This window comes from Geospiza fortis, unplaced genomic scaffold (genome assembly GCF_000277835.1).
Source record: "Geospiza fortis unplaced genomic scaffold, GeoFor_1.0 scaffold366, whole genome shotgun sequence".
In the NCBI taxonomy this organism is placed as follows: domain Eukaryota; kingdom Metazoa; phylum Chordata; class Aves; order Passeriformes; family Thraupidae; genus Geospiza; species Geospiza fortis.
In genome coordinates, this window is record NW_005054342.1 from 2,670,477 (window position 1) to 2,692,093 (window position 21,617).

General features: G+C 39.1%; 1 protein-coding gene across 1 annotated transcript; it reads left to right on the plus strand.

Annotated features, from left to right (window-relative positions):
- Positions 1 to 547: 547 nt before the first annotated feature.
- LOC102033380 (arylsulfatase D) lies at positions 548 to 17,507 on the plus strand. Its single transcript, XM_005422681.2, has 11 exons — positions 548 to 631; positions 3,337 to 3,406; positions 4,347 to 4,487; positions 5,233 to 5,354; positions 6,266 to 6,388; positions 7,229 to 7,652; positions 8,516 to 8,652; positions 10,247 to 10,381; positions 11,808 to 11,970; positions 12,795 to 12,916; positions 16,662 to 17,507. Exons 2-11 carry the CDS (start codon positions 3,354 to 3,356, stop codon positions 17,018 to 17,020), a joined length of 1,779 nt encoding a protein of 592 aa, XP_005422738.1. The 5' UTR covers positions 548 to 631; positions 3,337 to 3,353; the 3' UTR covers positions 17,021 to 17,507.
- Positions 17,508 to 21,617: the final 4,110 nt, after the last annotated feature.

The window sequence follows — 21,617 nt, forward strand, 5'->3', positions numbered from 1 at the left end:
TCCAACTAATTGCTCAATACCTTCTGAATTGTAAAATGTATTACAGCAGAGCTAAGATTTTAAAGAAGGGGATGGATAGTAAACACTAGAAATAAACACATCTTCAGCACATGTATACCCACCTTTCTTTAAAACGCAATGAAAACAGAAAAAACAACATCAGAGAAGAAAAGGAGGACAAGCCAGTCCTTTCATCTCATCTGGAAGGCTGAAAAAGCTGTGTGGGAGAAACAAAACCATTTGTAGAATATTTTGTTATTCTATAATCTCTTCTGAAGCACTGAAATAAGGCAGTGACAGACTTTATACTGATTTTCTCAGGGTTAACCAGATAGGAAATGGAGAAGAGGCAGTAGCCATGCTGTGCTAGTATTTGAACAATAAGGACTTTGTACTTTGCCTGGAATTCATGAAAACCGGCATAGCTGTTCCTATTTGATGGCTGTTCCAGTTTACTGGCTGTTGCTGGCAGGGATCCCAGTGTGTCCATGCTGGAGAGAGGGAAAGGGAGAGCAAGAAGAACAGGAGCCAGTTCCTGCCCACTTTCACCCCCACACCTTGTAGAGAATCAGGATTGCTCAGCACATCCAGGAGCAAGAGGGATTTCGGAACAAGAATAACTGACAAGAGGGTTTGTTTTCCACATTGTTAAAAGGGGATGGCCTTTTTTTATTAGTCTTGATGATCATTCTAATGTGGCTTACTGGCTTACAGAGGGAATTGCTGTCTGATGTACTATTGGATTTCTGTTTTTTAGAGGCTGCTGTTAGATTTATAAATTATTTTGGGTTTTCTCATTAAATAGCTAAGGAAACTGGACAAACCCTAGGGCCCAGTAATGGGCTCATCACATCCTAGTGCTGTCAGTGTGAGCTCTGCTTTCAGAAGGAATCAAACCCTAACAAGGAAATGTGAATATGCATATTTAAATTATGGGGTTTTTTTTTAGTAAGTGTGGTCATTCTTGTAGTCCTTCAGTAAGAGAAGTGCTCCTAAAATGGCTTGCAGTAAATCAGATGGTGTCACATCCAATGGTATTTAGATCTTTATAATACCAGCAGTACTCAGTTCAAGTTTATGGTTTTTCTGAAGGACTCTACATAAATGTCTGTCTAAACAGTGATGTGCCTGCTGTGACCAGCTGGCTGTGATGCAAGAACCTGTGGGGAGAAAGTGGAAGACAGCAGAGCTGTTGTAAGAGCTTGTTGTAAGGGAAAGCTGAACAACACCCTTAGCGAAGTCAAGGGGTTTCTTAGATGTTCAGATCTGTCTGGTTCTTTTGCTCCACTAAAAGGAGCTCACAGTGGCTGAGCCTCAGCTGCTTGGTGTAGAGTGAAGATTTTCACTGTAGTAGTTTTGGCTTAATCCTGTACCACAAGCTCCTTAAATGTTATGCTGCCTAACAGTGGCTGGGAAGGCAGAGCTCTGCACCATTGTTGTTAATGCACCATGAAGATATTGCCATTATAGGTGATGACCAGAGCCATCAGTCATCCTTTGTTGTCACAGATTAATGGCTTCAGACACTTGCCTTATCCTCCCCGTGGGAGCTGCATGCAGGCTGTGACAGTGAAGCACCACTATGCTGCCATCTCAAAAAGATTTGAGATCCTAGTAGCAAGTCCTTTGGTTCATATTAATACAGCCTGTTTTTTGGATAGCGGGGTCCTGGCATCTGCATTCACAGTAAGGTCTTGCTTCAAACAGCCACTGCACTGAGTCAGAGAGGCTTTGCTGCCTTTCCATTAATCTCTGACCCATGCATTGGGCAGGGAGGATGAGCTTTCTGTTCTGCCTTGTGGGATCTTGCCAAGAGCAAAGGGAAAAATCAACACTGTAGAAAATTCCATAACGAACAGTGATCAAGTTTGTTTGGTTTGTTGTTGCTTTGCTGTTGTTTTTGGGGGTTTTGTTGTTTGATTGAGGAGTTTGTTTTGCTGGGGGATTTGTTTATTTGTTTTGGTGGTGGGTTTTGGGTTTTTTTCAAGTTTGTTATTTCCCTTATTGTCTCAACCACAGTCAAACAAGAATCTAGATGCTGCTTGGAAAAATCATCAAAGGACCCCAAATTTGGACTCTTTTAATACTGTTTTCCTGATCAGAATAACAATATCTGCTTTCTTTTTTTTTTTTTTTTTTTTTTTTTTTTTTTTTTTTTTTTTTTTTTAGAAAATGCTGTATTTTTATTTTTGGAGGAAATAATCCAAGTCTTTCATTAGTCCAGATAGAACTTTTCAGTTCTCTGTGTTTAGAAGTGACTCTGTGTTCACAAATATGTCTTGGGTTGCTATAGAAAGTAAATGTTCCTATTACTTTCAATCTGTTCCTTCATACGGCCAACATCTTTGTTCTTGTGCTGTTTTGAAATAGCAAGAAGTGTGGAAAAGTAGGGATATTGCATGGGTGGGATAGCTCCAATTTTTTTCTCTCTTCTCAGTGATGGAATGAATGGCATCTCTAATTTACCTCAGCATACTTCCCAAAGCTGAGCACATGCCAGTCTCCACTGGAGCCAGTTTACCATGTATTTCTGCAGGATTGTTTGCACAATTCCAGTGCAACATTATCTGTAGATCACTTAGGTCATTCACAAGGAAAAGAAATACTTTTCCAAGCCATTCTTTTTTCCAATGTGACTCTGTTTCAGCAAGCAGAGAAAATCACTTCCACTCATAAGATTTGCTTGCCAGACAAAAATAAATATTTAATAAACAAAAAGATTACTTCTAGATTTTTAAAGCCCAGGCTGACTTCATAGAGTTGGCAGGTAGAAAAACTGGCCTGTTAAATTTACAAATGGCATTAAGGTTTGGAGTCCTTTAAGAAAATAATCAAAAAGGTATTTATGTTTCTAGTAACTTCTAGTTTCTAGAAGTTTTTAGTAACAATTCAGATAGAAACCCTGTCTTGAATGTACTAGATGGCATCTAAACCAAAGAACAATACAGCCCCTTTCCTAAGAATGACAGTGACAACATTAATTTCCAGGATGGCTTTTATTTGATAAATTTTTTGTAGTTTATAAACTCACAGTAAAGGTTAGATTCTTTTTCTTAAAGTTGATATGAGGTTAAGTAAAAAGTAAAATAATAGTTTTACCTCATTTGTAAAATGACGAAAATATTGCTTTCAGTGAACACCAACAGTTCTGTGCATGTATTGAGTAATAGGCACCTCTAGCATTTTTTAAAAGCCATTAACATTTTGCCTTCTTCCAAACTCTCACAAGTCCCCCTGGAGTTAGCAGCAGCTGTAAACAGACCAGACTTTGCAAAACTGCATGCAAAATCAACAGAACTTCTGAGTTTGGATTTCTTTCTTTTCCTTTCTCATCAGAATTTGTATGACTGACTATGTACCTGTTTCATAAAATGGAAAACAATGAAGTTTACTGGGAAAAACAAGGGTAAGAAAGACATTCACCGAGGCCCTTTCCTGGATTTTAGGTGTTATGTTCAAGAAAACATAAGCAGATAATCTTACATTTTCCCTGCTACCACCACCCCAATAGCAGCTAATGCAGGTTTGGCTCTATTGGTATTCTAAAACCTATTACTCTACTTTTTATAAGACATGGAGGTTTAGGAGTATATAGTGTATGGTATAGTACACTCACTATAATTGATCATATTGTAGTATCTACTAATGAACTAATGTAGTATCTGCTAATGAACTAATGTAGTATCTGCTAATGAACTAGCAGTCACAAGATGTGTTCTGGCGCACGTATTTTGCTTCAGGTGAGCATCTGTAAGCTTCCAATGGCAAACACTGTGAGAAACTAAAATATATTCTTAGGGTCTCCCAGGAAGATAATCAAGTTAAAGCTTGTTGCTGCACCTTGATTTTGCAGGTGGTCCCAAGGCTTAAGGAGCACTTTCCAGACACTGTGTGTAGCAGGGGTGCAGTAGATGCCACAATCAAACCATTGCCATAATGAGCAGTCCAACCACCTTTGTGCTCCTTGTCCCACTCATTCCAGGAGCCTTAACAGGAGCATCCTACACCTCCATACAGGGGTGCCTCGGGACAATTGTAATTATCCAACCACTCATTCTGCTGGGAACATCTGCAGAGATCAGTGCAAATGTCAATAAAGAAAGTCAGACACAAAATTCCTGTGTGAAATAATAACAGTAATAATAATAATAACCCCAGAAAATTATACTAATATTATAAAACTCAAGGACTTTATGCATATTCAGGAGCTCCATCTGCTGGCACTCTTTGGTTGCTGTTTGCACCTATACTGAGTCCCCATAAAACTTTAAGAATAGTAGTTTAAAGTCTATTGTAAAATTTACAACTGCTTTTTTGTAATGTTACGTCTTTACTTTTGCTTTTAGGAGATATTTAAACATTTGGCTAATTTTGTGCCTGTTTCCAAGAACCTGTGTATCAAATCCTTCCAAACCTAACTTTTTACTGATACTGGCTGATGACCTTGGTATTGGAGATGTGGGCTGCTATGGCAATGATACAATAAGGTATGAAATAAATTCTCCCTTCCTGGTGAACTTTGTTGGAAAAAACCTACTGATGACACTTAGCATGAAAATTCATAATTAATTTATTCATTTATCTAGATACACTTCTTTTCAAACTATGTTCAAAATGCATGTTCTACAGTAATTCCTACTGGAGTCATAATTGTACAGGCATGCTTGAGAAACTTTCTGGGGCTTAGAACTTTGCAAATGTGTCTGTGCACTGTACTTGTCAGGCATGAGTATAATACATAAATTCCCATAATTCCAGGGTTGAAATATGAAGGAATGAGATAAGAATTTATTATCAGTTAACAACTCTAGTAGACTTATTATGAAATGACACGTCAGTCTATGCAATATATTTATCCCTTGTGCAGTTATCAATCTGTATATAGATTTATTGAGAGAGTGATGTGTCCTTGTTCTAGCCTATTATTTTCTTGGATGTTGTGTTGTGAACAGACTCTTGTTCCCTCTGCTCGAGGGGATTTTGGTGTGGGACATACCTGAGATACCTTGTTTCTGCCCCATATCTTTTTTTTTTTTTAGTTATTAATAAAAGCACATATGCCCATGGAAACCTCATTTCTAAGGAGTCAAGATATCTCAAAAATACATATAAAACACAGAACCTTTCTAGCTGAGATTTTTGTAAATTTGATGGTGATATGCTCAACAAAATGAGGATGAGCGGCATGCCATGAATTTCTGTGCAATAAAAAGATGGGACTTTTCTCTTTAGGACCCCTAACATTGATGGCCTGGCAAAGGATGGAGTGAGACTTACTCAGCACATTGCTGCAGCAGCTGTCTGTACTCCAAGCAGAGCTGCTTTCCTGACTGGCAGATACCCCATCAGATCAGGTTGGGCCTCTCTCCAATGGTTTGCTGCAGTTAGTCTAGTCAGTGTTGATATTAAAAATCCCCTTAAATAAACCATGTTAAAGAACCATTAATCTTGGGATTTGGAGTCTCAGTAAAATGGGCAAAAGTTAGAGATGACTTATGATTGATTTCTATGGGAAAATCCCCATATAAAACATATTATGTGTGGCTAAATGACAACACAGAAATGGGCAAAAATCCAAACACTACATAGCACCCAGAGGTAGAAAAAGAAAGAAGAAAATTGTGGGATGTTGTATGTTCGGTGGCACTAGGATTATATTAAAAGTAATATTTTTAATATTCTGGCAAACATTTTCCCAGTGAAATGTGTCAGGCTGTAGAATTGTTCTCAGCAATTGTGTCTTAAAACAGATTTACTTCAGGCAGGTAAATTTATGACAGAAGACTTTAGCCACTGCATATAGCAGTAATAATCAGTGTAGCTTCTGATGTGAGTCTGACTCGCTGAAAGAGAAATGTAATCATGAACTGTACAATTCAGAAGTGTGTTCCCCTAACCCTGTAAGCCTTTTGTTCTGGATAAAACTAATCTGCTTTTTTTTTTTTTTTTTTTTTGTTAACATCATATTTTGATAGACCTTTGATTGTAAGAAATTGCCTAATGTCCAGATGTAGGTGTCTTCCTGCCATTTGTAGACACCCCAGCATAGCTGAGGCATCTGCATTGGACTAGCATGTGATGACATGGAACTTTGAAAAGACATCATTTTGGAGGTCAAGCAGAATATCCTAGGGCATAGGAAATGGCTTATAAAAAGGCACTAGGCTTAGGCAGCTGAGTCCCATTCATTAGAAAGCACAATCTCAGAAGACTGGAGATCTGAAGTCTGGCTTGTTTTATTCCAAAGACTGTTATTCCTCTCTAGGCATGGCATCCAGCACTCAGCGGCAAGTTCTCTTCTGGAACGGTGGTTCAGGGGGGCTCCCACCAAATGAAACTACTTTTGCCAGAATACTCTACCAGCAAGGTTATTCTACAGCACTTGTAGGTATGAAACAAAGTCGTTGCCTTTTCATTTTTTGTTATTCTAATTAGGTTACTTCTGTAAATACATTTTTTGGTCAAAATTTACAGGATCAGTTAAACTAGGTTTTCTTGTATGCATAACTTTCGAAATCAGCAGGGATTTTAAAACACTGTCCACAAGTCCAATGTGAGTACAGCATAACTGGTAAATCCAAAATGAGGTGTATGTAATACATAAATACACACTGCAAAGGGAAGTAAATTCAAAGGAAAGAATCTTGTTTGCCCAGTACAGATTGCTTTAGGATGAACCAGCAGAGACATTTACTCATGTATTAGAGCAGAAAATGTCATCTGCCAGTTGGCACTGAGACACCACAGTGGTCTTAATTTTATCAATTTCAGCACAGTGGTCTCAATGATATTGACTTCAGCAAGATTTTTAAAATTGTCTCTCACAACATAGGCAAACTCTGGAAGTGTGGACTGGATAAGTGGACCGGGAAGTGGGTTGAGAGCTGGCTGAACAGCTGATCCCAGTGTGTTGTAATCAGTGGCACAGGGAAGAGCTGTCACCAGTGGTGTCCCTAAGCACTGAGCCCAGTATTGTTTAACTTATTCATGAGTAATGAAGATAATTAGGGGACTGAAGTATCTCTCTTATGAGGAAAGACTGAGGGATCTGGGCCTGTTCAGCCTTGAGAAGAGATGGCTGAGAGGGGACCTCATCAACTGTACTACTGGACTGTACTACTGCTGCACTGCTGCTCCCTGAGTCTGTCCCCATTCCACACCAGCTCCTCCCTTGGCTGCACCTTAACACAGAAATACAGGATTTAAGATCTTTGCTTTTTATTTCTAGGGAAGTGGCATATGGGTGTGAACTGCAAAACCCGCCATGATCACTGCCACCATCCTTTAAATCATGGTTTTGATTATTTTTATGGCATGCCTTTTACCCTTCTCAATGACTGTCAAGGCTCAGATGACCCTGAATTGGCCAAGTCTTTGCAAGATACATATTGGTTTTACACTCAAATGATCACCCTTGCAGTATTTACCCTTGTGACTGGAAAACTTGCCAATTTATTCCCAGTAAAATGGAAAATAATCATCTGCCTGGCCATCTGTGGTCTCCTTCATTTCATCTCCTGGTTCTCCAGCTATGGTTTCACCAAGTACTGGAACTGCATCCTGATGAGAAACCATGACATCACTGAACAACCAATGAACCTACAAAAAACTACTTCTAATATGCTGAAGGAAGCAATTGCATTCATTGAAAGGTAATCAGCAGAGGCAAGGAGCAGACTCGGGGGGAACAATCAATACAAAGGGTCCTGGCCAAATACCGTGCCTTCTGCCAGGAGGAACAGAAAGATGATCTTAGGGTGATGAATGTCATACAAAGTGTCATATGAAGTTAATGTTTCACAAAAAGGAGAGTGATCGTGAGTTTGTTTAGTTTTGTGGGTTTTGTTTGTATTTTTTTCCCCAAAGGTGTCCCTAATTTATTATCAGTAACCTCAACTGGAATTGAAAAAAAATGCTAAGTCTTTAAAAGTATTTGTGTGCTAAATCTGAGCATATCCATATTTCTGCCAGGATTTAGGGGTTGTGTGTTTGTTTTTTAAAGGAAATATGAGATAATAGAAATTCCTTCTCTAAAACTTTGAGCATAGGTAATCTCATTTTCCTAGGATATCTTACCTGGCTTGATGTTGAAGCCACACAGTTTCACTGTGGGTGATACCTGCCTCTTCCATGAGGACACCTCAGGTGCTCATGATGCTCATCCACATTTAAGTTTAGACAAGTGAGCCCTGTTCTCCTTGCTTCTAGGAATGTGTCAGTCTTTTGGCTATGACCTCTTCTAGTTGTTTATTTAATATTTTGCATGTCTAACTTGGAACTGGAAAAAAAAATGACCCATTACTGTTTTGATCTTAACATAGAAAAAACATTTTTGAGGGGTATGTTTTAATCCCCTCCACTTCCCAAAACCTCAAAGCAAAAAAGATGTCAAAATGAAAATTGTTTAGATCTCAACAATGTAAAATAAATTGAGAGAGTAACTGCAATACCACTGTTATATTTTGAGTTGAGTGACAGTTTGAAGAGAAATGACTGTTGTTTTCTTTTATTTCAGAAACAAGCATAGACCGTTTCTTCTCTTTGTTTCCCTTTTACATGTTCACACCCCTCTCATTACCACAGAGAAGTTTCAGGGAAGAAGCAGGCATGGCCTGTATGGAGATAATGTAGAGGAGATGGACTGGATGGTGGGTAAGTGCTGGTCTTGAAGAAAATTCTTCATTCACTTGTGGATGTGGAAAAGGCATTAAAGGGTCATCACCAAACTCCCTTTCAGCATATGTAAAAATCAGTGAACTCACCTTGGTTACCTAGTTGATTTCAGAGACTGCCATACCACAACCATACAATACATCTTTCTTATTTTCTTAAGATGAAAGCTTAAGCTTTTCTTGTAAGGATTTGTTCATTATCTTTTTTTTAATGACATTTTTCTACACTGAAGTGTTAAATGCAGTCAAATAGCCAAATGGGTCCCTGAACGTGTTGTTAATCAAAATGTATGAACCCTCTCCTAGCCAAAAGTTAGAAAGATATGGAGTTTCACTTAATAAATTGTATGAAGTCAGTGATGACTCACTCAGCTCGTAATCTAGGCTCTTGAGTACCAATCAGGTTAAATTTCTGATTGGTTAATTTGGTTTAAAAACCTAACATTTACTTAGTTTTTTCTTTTCAATGAAAGAGAGAGAGAGAGAGATAGCTACTGTTTCTATTTTTTTCAAAATGAAGGCTCTATTAACAAAGTCATTGCCTCCTGTCAAGGCCCTGAACCTTTTTTCCCCCAAAACCACGTCTACAAAATCGTAATTTGAGAGGAACCTGATTGCTTTCAATGGACAGCAATGGACAGGCTGAAATATCCTGCAAGATCCAGTTGAACCAGAGGACTCAGCCATGCCCCTCTTTCGGCACCAGCCACCTTCAAACGTAGGTTCTGTAAGCAGAGATGGATAGCAGAAGTCGAGATATAAAGAACATGTAGTTGAAACAGGATAGCAGCTAATGAGGACAAAGAGTTGGAGAGCTCTTGATTTGGGGTCTAACTCAGAACTAATACGCCTACATTCAATCTAAAGATTTTTTTGTGTTTGGTGAGGTCAATAACTAGTTTCACCAAGGACAGACAGGAAAGGAAAGGAAAAGAGATTGAGCAAAAGTGGTGATCACTTGCTTGTGCTTTTTTCTTGTGCAGTTCAGCTTTTGCTGCTGCTTCTGTAGATATGGAAGCTGTCCCTGGCAAATATATTTGATGCAGAAGATGATGAAGACAATTAATTGAAGATAAATCATATTATATATAAACATTTGATGGGATCAGTACAGAAAACATTCCTTACGAAGTTAGGTTTAAATTGCAGTCTATGAAGTTTTTATTGCTTACATCAGGAAATTATTTTGGTTGATAGTATGCAGCCTGGCCTCAGAGTCCTTGTTCAGTTCCTGGTGAGACACAGCAGTTTTCTATGGTTAGTAATCAGAGCAGCACTATTATTTAAGCTTTTCAAGATGTTTGAGGCTACATAGTGAAGACAATTCTTGATGCAGAATCTACAGAACAAAGCTGACAGAGTATTTTAAGTAGCTTGAATAAAATTATCACTCATTTATTTCCCTTTTTTTTTTATTTTCCTGTTTTTATAGACACCAGACACAAATGTTATAAACATTCATCAGCTTTCTCTTGGGCTCTTATCGGCAAATGGAAAGACTCAGTCTTCACTGAATGTGGAGTCAAGACCTAAAAAATCTGACTGCATCTGCTGATGTTTTGCTTTGTTTATAGGCAGGCTTCTGGATGTTATTGACAAAGAGGACTTGAAGAATACCACCTTCATTTATTTTGCATCTGATCATGGAGGATTCTTAGAGGCTCACAGAGGAAATTCTCAGTTGGGTGGATGGAATGGCATATATAAAGGTAAAATTTTACTAGTTTGTAAATGCATAAGACTTCCTCTTTAAAAAAAGAGTGGTAGAAAAAATATATCCAAAATATTACATTTAATAAACTCTACAATGGGATTACAATCTTGGATTGTAGGGATGAAAAAAAGAATAACATCTGCTATTCATAGGGCTGGGGCTGAGTAAAGGGGCAGGACCACTTCCCTCAATATGCTGGCAATGCTCTTCCTCATGCACACCAGGATATCCTTGCTCTTCTTGGCCCCAAGTGCACACTGCTGGCTCAGGGAGTGCTTGCTCTTCACCAGGACACCCAGATCCTTCTCTGCAGAGCTGCTTTCCAGCAGGTCAGCCCCAGCCTGTAATGGGGCATGGGGTTGTTCTTCCCAAGATACAGGACCTTCATTTACCTGTGCTGAATTTCAGAAGGTTCCTCTCTACTGATTATCTGTGTCAGCATTGGCAGATATCATTGTCAATTTTTCTTACTATAGTCCTCCAGTTTCTCACCCATCCTATATAAGTTCCTTCCAGACTCTCTATGACTGCCTTGCAGCACAGTGACAAAAGCTCTCTGGAATCTCTTGTATGTGCTTCCTCCAGATTACTAAGCCTTAAAAAGCCACTGTGACATCTTGGGCAGCTTGGCACTTACTGTATAATGAAGACTGAAAGCTGCATCCATCACAAGTTTCCCTATAGAAGAAGAGTTATATGCATGTTGACCTTGGTCAGCATCACAATGCACATTGTCTAGTACTGAGTTACTTATTGAGCCACACAAGCAATGTTTGATACAGCTGGGATCCTCCCACACACAGTCCTAAATGTAAAATTAGCCTTTAGTTCTTGATATGAAGACTCCATGCCAGTGACAGATGCAAAAAGGCCAAGAGGCTCACTTGAATAGCTTACAAACTAATCTAAGGAATTCAATTCCACTAGCTGAACATAAGTATATTAGCAACAAGAGAGTCCAGAGGGGAAAGAGAAATGTGACTGGGGAGTTCAGGATGAGAGGACAATGATGAAATCATGCCTGCTTAGAGAGAAGGCAAGAGGGGATACAATATCAATTTAGATATCAATAATAGAAAGACATTACTATTTATGTCCACATACAGCAGAACAGGGGATATCCCAGTGAGACAAACTGACAAAATTTAAAAATACAGTTTAATTAATAAATATCTGTAAAAGTCACTCTTGCTATTGGGAACTGCATATTAAAAACAAGCAGATAAATAAGACACACATACAAATAATGAGAAGAGCCACTGCTGAATGATAGTCTACTGTTTTCCAGGATTTAGTATGTTTTCATTAAAGGTGCATGAAATACCCTAAAAGTTTTAAAACATTTTCCTATACATGCACAATAAACATCTGTTATCTTCTATTCTTTTATCCTTTTGATACTTCTCCCCCTTCTATAACAGGTGGAAAAGGAATGGGAGGCTGGGAAGGAGGAATCCGTGTTCCAGGTATAGTTAGGTGGCCAGGAGTGTTGCCTGCGGGGACAGTTATCGATGAACCCACGAGCCTTATGGACATTTATCCTACAGTAGTTCAACTGGCTGGAGGGACAGTGCCTCAGGACAGGTACAGAGGTGGCTTCATAAATCATATTACTTCTCTTTCTTTATTCAGACAGAAGCTTACTGTGTCGTGCATCCTAACAGCCACACGTTAAATTATCTTTGTTTCTAAACCAGGCAACTCTCTAGTTTTTTTTTTTCCTGCACAGCTTTCCCCATCTTGTCTGCTTATGTGAAAAAGGCAAAGAACCCTTTGCCTTTTCCCTACGGGAAAAAACCCGTATGTTTTATCAAGGGTCATTTAGATAACCCAGTTCTCCTATCACTGAAAAGCAACTTGGTTGGTTTGAGACACTAGGATGATTGAAAAAAACAGACCTCTCTAAAGGGCATGTGAAAGTGTGGGTGGCTAAGCCATTTCAGCAAAAAGCACAGAAGTACTGGTAGATTGTAACTAAACCCAGTTACAACCCAGATTGTAACTGAATTGCTAGCAGTTCAGTAAGTGGCTTCTTTTTTAAAATTATTTTTAAAGCCTGGAGCTCACAGAGCTGTCAGCATTTCTATTTCAGGTGGCAAAATTAAAACCTGTGAGCCATGCCTTCACTACTGTTATCACTTCCAGGAAAATTACAGTAACGGTGTCTGATCTCCCTAGGCAGGATATGTGAACCAACTGTAAATGCAAAAACTTCTAGTAACTGCTAATTACTGGTCTCCACACATTCATCCAATTAAAAATCTCAGGGCTCATTAGCTGAACAGTACCTTGCTTTAGTGATGACACTTGAAATCTTAATGCTGCACACATAGAGTGAGCACTGCTCATGCTTCGGCTGCAGAGTTAAAATTCTGAAGCTGTGTGGTGACTGTGGTGCTCTCCATCAGGGTCATGGACGGGCACACCTTGCTGCCCCTGCTGCGAGAGACAGAGCAGCACTCCAGGCACGAGTTCCTGTTCCACTACTGCGGGGTGTTCCTGCATGCAGTGCGCTGGCACCAGAAGGACAGTGAGTATAAACATCCTGTGGTGGTGTTCGCAGGGGTCCCAGGATGAGAGAAGAAATGGAAATCTTGACTCCATGTTTTAGAAGGCTGATTTATTATTTTATGATATATATTATATTAAAAGAAAATGGTACACTAAAACTACACTAAAGAATAGAAGAAAGGATTTCAGAAGGCTAGCAAGGAATGGAATGATAATAAAATCTTCTGACTGACCAGAGAGTCTGAGAGAGCTGGACTATGATTGGCCATCAATTAAAAACAACCACATGAGATCAATCAAAGATGCACCTGTAGCATTCCACAGCAGCAGATAATTATTGTGTACATTTAGTTTCTGAGGCCTCTCAGCTTCTCAGGAGAAAAATCCTATCAAAGGGATTTTTCATAAAATATGTCCATGACAATATCCCCTTCCTGCAGGCCAGAAATGATGCAACATCCTCTAGCTTCCAATAGAATATAATGTAAAAAAGTACACATATATACACATATATATGTATGGAATTCATTCATGGTCTCAAACTCTCAGCTCTTCTGCAAGGCCTCCTTGTTCATTGTCTTGCCTCAGCTGAGATGAAGGGGTTTGCTTCTTAAGTAGAGCTTAAAGAATCTCTTATTATTCTTAGAGATCTCTCTCTGTTTCTCTGTAAGGCACACCATTTTTTTGTGAAAACAGAATGTTCCTGGGCAGAGAAAGCTGTGTCTGACTGCACCCTGGATAATATTCCTACTGGAAGAGTCATGCCACACTTCCTTAGTGAGAGGCTAAATTCATACTCCAATCAAATGGGGCATTTGAAGAATTGCTTTTCAGGTTCTCCTGATATTTTCCTTGCCTAAATTACATTGCTTTTTCTTCTAAACTATATAAGTTCTATTTAAGTACCTATGCATACAACATGCAGATGCAAGGTGGATTTTGAGGCATTTCATGTTCCTATGAAGCCATGTGCACATTTAGATTTCTTATGCCTGCCTTTCCACAATTCTTCCCATTGAACAGTTTATGGTAAGGGGCCTAAAAACAATACCATGTTCTGCATATAAAACACCAGCTAATCAAATATGTAGCTCAGCTTTTAGCCAGGTCAGAAATTTTGGGTTTTTGCTGCAACTGCAGTTTCTTCTGATTGGGCTGAGAGAACAGGCTGTTTTAGTTCATTTAAAAGTATGTCACACTCACATTTTTTATTTATTATCATCATTTATTATCATTACTTATTTATTAACATCTGTCTCTTGAGCAGCCTAGGTACCTAGATATCAAGCATTGTGTCTTGATGTCACCCAGGCAGGACCTATCCTTTAAGGCCTTCACTTAAGCCAGAAGAATCCTTTGTTTCTATGTTAGAGTCCTTTCCTTTACCTCTGCACCATAAGTCTTATTAGTGACAGTCCATTTCTTTCTGCTCATTAAACTGACTGATTGTTACGAGAGGAGTTTGAGACATGTTTGGATTGAATACAACCCTTGGATATATTAAATTAACACACTGCCCTAACATGCGCATGCACCCTTCAGATTCTGTCAGAGCTACTTCAGTAGCAAATTGTATATCCCTCTTTGCCTCTTGGAGGTGAGTGAAACACCCACTGCTTTTATCAGCACTGATTTCTGTCTTTTTTTCTTTTCTTTTATCCTTCTGTAACCCAGTTGTCTACTCAGCTCACCAATGCAGGTTAATTAGAATCAGCCTCTCCCTATCCTTCTAAGCAAACTAACAAGCACTTGTCTGTCTCCCTCTCTGCAACTTCAGTAATTATTTGCAGCTGTGAAAATTGAATGTTAATATTTAGCAGAATCAGAACAGTTCTCTTCAGACACTCTACACTCACTATTCCAAATTGCCATACAGTATATAGATTATAAAGAATTCAGCTCAATAATTTATGGAAAAGAACGACTACTTAGTTCAGTTTTTCTGAACACTGATCACTAATTCCTGTGTACATCTAGGTAAGTCCATGTGTCCATCTCATATTAAAAAACTGGTTATTTTATTAATATCATATTCCAGCATTCCAACTAGATACTCAGAAAAAAATGCATGTCCCAGGGAGTGCTTGTTTAGCTCCTTGTAAGAAATATCCATGGTGCCTGACCGACAGACATAAGAAGCAAATCCCATGTCCTGGGCACCTTGATATCACAGAGGATGCTTACACTTCTGTCACAAAACAAATATTAGTTTGGTAACAAGACAGGGTTAAGCTTGAGGATGCAGTGGACATCCAGCCAGCAACAAAGCAAATACTCAAACAGACGTAAGGAGTATCTGTCTGCCCTCATAAGCTGTCAGAAAGTTGAAAGATTTCATCCTTATTTCCAGATCCATGATAGTCTGAGCTGGAAAAGGCCCATAAGGATCATCAACTCCAACTCTTAAAGAAATGACCCATCTGGGGACTGAACCCACAACCTTAGCAATATCACCACCACATTCTAACCCTTTTTCTTTCAGAAAACACTTTTTATCCTTTCTTTCACAGCTTCAGAAATGGAGATACCTAAAATTTATCTTCATTTTATTACATCTAAACTTTTCAGAACCATTGAGACAGCATCCCTCCATAAAAGTGCAGAAGCAGGATGTGGAAACTGTGTGGTAAAAATAAAGAAATACAGTGCCTGCCAGCCAGCAACTGGATATTTTAATCTAAGATATTACCTAAACCTTAATATGTCTTATTTGTTCCTCTTCACTTTTTAAGAAGTTTTAAAATTCTATTTATTCACAAGATACTGTTCTAGGGGAGTGACAAGAGAGAGACTGAAGAATAAAGCTGCAGGCTTCAGATATAAAGAACAGCTCTGGACACAAGAGAAGAAAGGAAGAAAAGTTCAGTTGAGTCCATTGAACCAAAAAGAAAATTCCATGTAGGGACAATGCAGTTGACAGCTCTTTAATGCTTTGAGCACAGAAGTGACTCCAAGTGGTGAATGTCCCCTTTCTTCTTGTCTCCTTTTTCAGACATAGTGTCTAATTGCTGTCTTCTTGATGGGCACATCCTTGCCTCTGAGTTCAGTGTAGTGCTTTCTAAATGTGAGGTAAGGAATAAGAGAAAAAGGAGAAGGGAGGGAGAAGAAAAATATCCTGATCAACTACATTCAGCTGGAGTCCTAGTAATTTACCACTTTTTCACAACAAGTTACAAACCTGTGCTTATCCCATGGTCAGTACAAGAACTTGATGAAGTACAAACTCTAAAGTTGTGAGCTATTTACCTTCTTCATATTAACTTAAAAACTAGACTCCAGATTTTACTGTTTTAAAGGCCTGCACTTACCACCCTTTTTGGCAGTGTGCTGGAACATGAGCAGAGAAATAAGCTGTGGTCAATTTCTACCTAAATGTACTTCTTCACTCAGATGTACAGAGCCAGAAGAGGAACCACCTATCAGTATATACACCCAGAAATTGGGGACTACATTCTCCATTTTCCCCCCTACAAGAGGCATGAAAAATTTTAAAGGGGAACAAGAAAGTGGCAGACTCCATCTGTACTGAAACTGTTGTGCTAAACATCCACACACGGTACCCAGAGCCAAGGTATACCCACGAGCCACAAAAACCACTTGAATCCCTGACAGCTTCCACAACACCTTTTCCCTGTATGCAACAACCATGACAAAGCTTTCCCTTGGAACAACAAATCAGATCACAAACATGAACCAGTCTTTCAGGGACCACCCCCCAGCTCCTAATGACATTAAGCTGTTCAAATGTGCTTCTCTTGTGACAGGTGGCACCATATGGAAAGCTCATTATGCTACTCCAGTATTTCAGCCAGAAGCCTCCGGGGCCTGTTTCAGAAGAGGAATTTGTCCGTGTTTCGGGGATAGTGTAACCCATCATGACCCTCCACTGCTGTTCAATCTCTCACAAGATCCGTCTGAGGCAAATCCTCTTTCAGCTGACACTGAGCCCTTGTTTGACACTGTGGTGAGGAGAATGAGAAGAGCTGTGGAAGAGCATCGCAAGACTCTGACTCCAGTCCCACAACAGCTCTCTCCTTACAACAATATATGGAAGCCATGGCTGCAGCCATGCTGCGGCACGTTTCCATTCTGTTGGTGTAATGAAGAAAACAACAAAGCATAGTCTAATACCAAAGTAAAAGTACAGCTAGCTTTAAAGGCATTGATAATTTTTCACATTCACATGACTACAGTCATAAAGAGATTAATTTATACTGGGATAACTAAAAGGGACATTAGTAATCACTAATGTTTTTTTTCAACCTTTTCTCTTATCCATGGAAATTAAGGCTGTGGTGTAAAAAAAATTAGGGGTCATCTGTCTAATCTATCCCTCAAGTGAATAATTCCTGATTAAATATCAAATAAATGAATCAAAATGTATTTTCTTACTGACTTAGAATTCAAGCAAATGATGACAGATCAAAAAGCAAATTTTCAATAGCAATCATCTGTATAGGAAATATGCTTGTTGAGAGAACAGGACTGAGCCCAAGAGGGTATCCCTGTTCAGGCCTTACATTTTTAATGAAAATTAAATTTTTGCACAAAAATGAAAGTATTATGACAATGAAAAAAATAAAGATGAAATTGCACATTCAATTTGGAAATATATCATAAATTAGCACCTATTAAATTACAGCAATTTTTTGCCTCATCAGCTGTGCATTGATTTGTCTGTCATGCAAGATTTCCCAGGGAAAACTCAACGGACAAGGATGTTTTAAAAATTAAAAATTAGATAGCTAAAGTTAGCATCTCAAGAGCAGTAGCAAAGTACCTAGCTATTCTGAAACGTTAAACCACAGCAATTCTTACTGATATGTGTTTTCCATGTAGTTAGGTCGTCTCACTTGTGAGAGCATTGAAAATCATCACCCTGCTGCCTTGAGAAGATTGCAAAATTTGGGACCTATTTGTGAGACCACTTCATAAGCCTGCATGTCCCACTCAAGTGACAATGCTTCTGATTTCATAGCAATGTTATTATGCTTCCTGAAAAATATTCTTTGTTTAGTGAAAAAACACTGTTTTCAGTAGGAGGTGTTAAAAAAAGATTCACCTCACATTCTCATCACTTCTGTATACAGGTCATCTTCCCCAAGCCAAAGAAGTGTCAGCATTCTGTACAGTCATGAGGGGAAAGGAGGGTATTAAAATACCTAATCCTCTCTTGCTGCCCTTAGGTTAAATAAATGCATCTCCCAAGATATAATCCTAACCATGCTCTTGCAGGGATTTTGCGTCAAATCAGATTTTCAAATGGAGGTTTCTGTATTTTTTCCTCCCCCAAAAAAGCAGATTGTGGGCAAGAGACTCACATTCAAACTTCAAAGTCCTCCTGAACATTCTATATTCAGCTCCTGCCATACAGGTAATGGTCACCCAGGCTTTAAATAGTATCAAGGGATGGTAAGAGCTGCAGAGCAGGTACTTCAGGTGACATGTTTCCTTAAAGCCTGCTGTCTCAAGGAGCCACACCTGTGCAGCTCTATTAAGGACCAAGGTTGCCTGTGTGTAATTTTCTGTCTTTTAGAAACAGGAAGAGACAAGAAGGCCCATAGCATGTCTCTCTCTCAGCTCCTGAGCTGCCCCAGCAGATCCCTTTCACCAGCTTTTGGACAAAAGAGGTTGCATGTCTGGATTATGCACCCTGTGCAGTGTTTCAGGGAACCTCCTGACTTACACCTTAATGTGCTAGTTTGGGGTGTGGTGAGTCACTGCTGTTTAAACAGCATAGGTTGTGACCATGATGCAGCACCACATGCAAGTCTCTAAGTAGCTGACCAGGCAGTTCTCCAGGTTATTTGCCATTTCACCTTTTCTCTAAAAGGTCAACAAGAAAATTATGTAGAAAACATTCCACGTAAATCATAAAGCATGCATGAAAATTAGTTGATTGGATGCCTCAATATCACACTTAATAGAAGCATCCAAAAATATGTTTGTTCTCACTTCCTGATAGCGTTTAAATTTGCACCAGCATTACTACACACTTGTCAGGTTTGACACTTCTCTGTGCTCACAGGGACTGAAACCAGAGCAGCTGCATTTCACTGGATTCATGCAGAGAGAAAAGATCATAAAAAGACCACACATTTTAAAGCCAGTTTGGCTGATTCAGAGATGGAAGACAAATCCTACTGCTCAGTGGGGAACAAAGCCAAAAGTTGTCAAGCCAGTCAGTTCAGTAGCATCTACATTATCAGTTAAGTACAAGGATAAGTCTTTTCTCAGTTCACTTCACTGGCTTCCCCACAAACCCACTCCAATCATTAGATTAAATATCAGGAAAAAGTTTTTCACATAGAAGATGGCTGAGCACTGGAACAGGTTCCCCATGCAAGTGGTCACAGCACAAAGCCTGTCTGAGTTCAAACAGCTCTGGAACAATGCTCTCAGGCCCATGGTGTGACTCTTGGGATGTCCTGCACAGGGCCAGGAGGTAGACCCAGTGATCCTGCTGGGTCTTTTCCAACTCAGCATGTTTTATGACTTACACACAAGAACATGCCCAGTCCCACGCGAGGCCATGATGAGAGCACTTACCAGGGGGTGGGATGGTGTTCAAGGCACCCGCTCAGCATGTAAGCATAGACCCAAACTTCAGGAAGCCAGACTAGGAAGGCCAGCACATCAGCAAGACCCAGAACTCAACCTCTAAACACATTGTGAAAAAAATCACCCTGTATAAATGTAAACATTAAACATTGGTCTAACTCCTCATTCCTCTGAAAATTAAATTTGCTGAACTGCTGTATAGAATCAGATGCTACGGAGTCATGTAGATGTCCATGTTGCCTTTCTGATACCCAAACAGATAATTTTATCTTGGCCAGCATCTGTGGAAAACCAGAAGCACTTTCAGGCAGGAGGAGGAGAAATTAGGGCTGGCAGCATAGAGAACCAGCTTAGGAGATCTCAGCCAGGCACAGGGAAAAGTGCTTTTCCCGCACAGAGAGGGAGAGGGCAGACAATGCACACAGAGGATCTGCAGGCAAGAAGGAGAGCAAAGCAATGGGAGATTGCTGAATTGGAAGCATGTCACTTCAAAAAACAGAGAGGACAGGAGAGAAAACTATTTTCACCCCTAAGTTCCTTTCACTGTCTAAAGCTAAATGTATCTTAAAATGTACAAATTTTGAGGAGACAGTGGTAAGCAGGAAAAGGAAGTTAATTATTTTATGTGCTTCATGCAGATCCTAGCCATGGATTGGTTGCAAATCTTTCTGTCTGTATACACTTTAACAAGGACATGTAAGCTCTGCAGAAGCTGCTCTTCTGATCTTCTGGCAAATGTATATTCCCCATAAAGCAGATAAACCTAACACCACACTCAAGCTGCCCTCATGAGCCCTTTCATGTAAAATGCACTTACAGGCACAAACTCTGTCACAAAACCTTCTTGAATAACACTGGAAGGAATAAATTCTTAATTCAGTTCTGTGGGTTTCCTTGAAAAATCATCTATAATGATATTTTTCAAAATATATTAATATAAGAATAAAACCCAAACTATATGTTTTCTCCCTTCTTTTCTCATGGTTTCTCCCTTTGTAGCAAGGCACAAGGACTACATAAAATGGCCTGTTAGGAAAACCTGAGACAACTGGCCAATATCCAAGCCATATGAGAATGTGCCTACACAAGGTTTCATACAGACACCATAGAGAGGAAAGTATTACTCTGTAACAAAGGAAGTTTTTTTTTACTGAAAGAACTGTAGCTGTACTGTGTAAATGTTTGACATTCATGCTGTATGAAGCTGACTTCCACTTTACTTGTTTGATCATTATTAAATGACATTTGGAATTGCTGCATTAGACTGACTCAACAGAGTAATTGTCAAGTCTCACAGGAGTGAGACAATAAGCTTCTAAGAAGCCTCACTTCACCATGTTTAAATATTAGACACATTGCTTTGCTCCCTGTTGGGACTCAAGGGAGTGCCAGCACACAGATCACAAGATCCCACCTCTAAGGATGCAAAATAGTTATGTAACAAATAAAGTGAGAAAAGCAATTTGAGCTCAAAATTTATCCAGCTTGAAATTCTCTCTTAGTATATTTGAGAGGCATTTACATAAATGACCAAGGAGTAACAAAAAACCTTTTGCTCATTACAGATTTTAGGTTAATATATACAAAACCAGGCACATATATAGTGTTGAACTCAGTACGACACTGGAAGATTTTTGTAGGATGTTTTGATTGTAATGTTACATCTAATCAACTCCATTAAAAAGATTCAGATTTATTCAAAACCTTGTTTCTCACTGAATTACCCTACTACTGCATTACTAAGATTTTTTGAATGCCAGAATAGAAATGGCAACTCTCCATGTTGGGATAAATGGGATTACTAGAGGATCCAAACAATCCTGGCCTCTGCTCTGCCATTTCTCTAAAAGCTGTAAGTAAAAGGTTTGGAAACAGAAAGAATTTATGGAGGATTGAAAAGAAAAAAAAAGCCTCTAAACTAAACAAAACAAAACAGGTATCCATCCATGACATGCAATTAGTTCTGTTCCAAGTACTTAATCCTGTGAGAAGGCTCTGAAAATCTTATTGCTCTAAAATAAACAAATTATCTGGTTTATGTATTTGTCATTGTTCAGAATGATGCACAGTGCCATGAAATTGAACAAACACTTCTCCAAGGCAGTTAAATGTTATGCCATCCTGAAAAGTATTAAAATAATCACAACTAAGAGACTGGC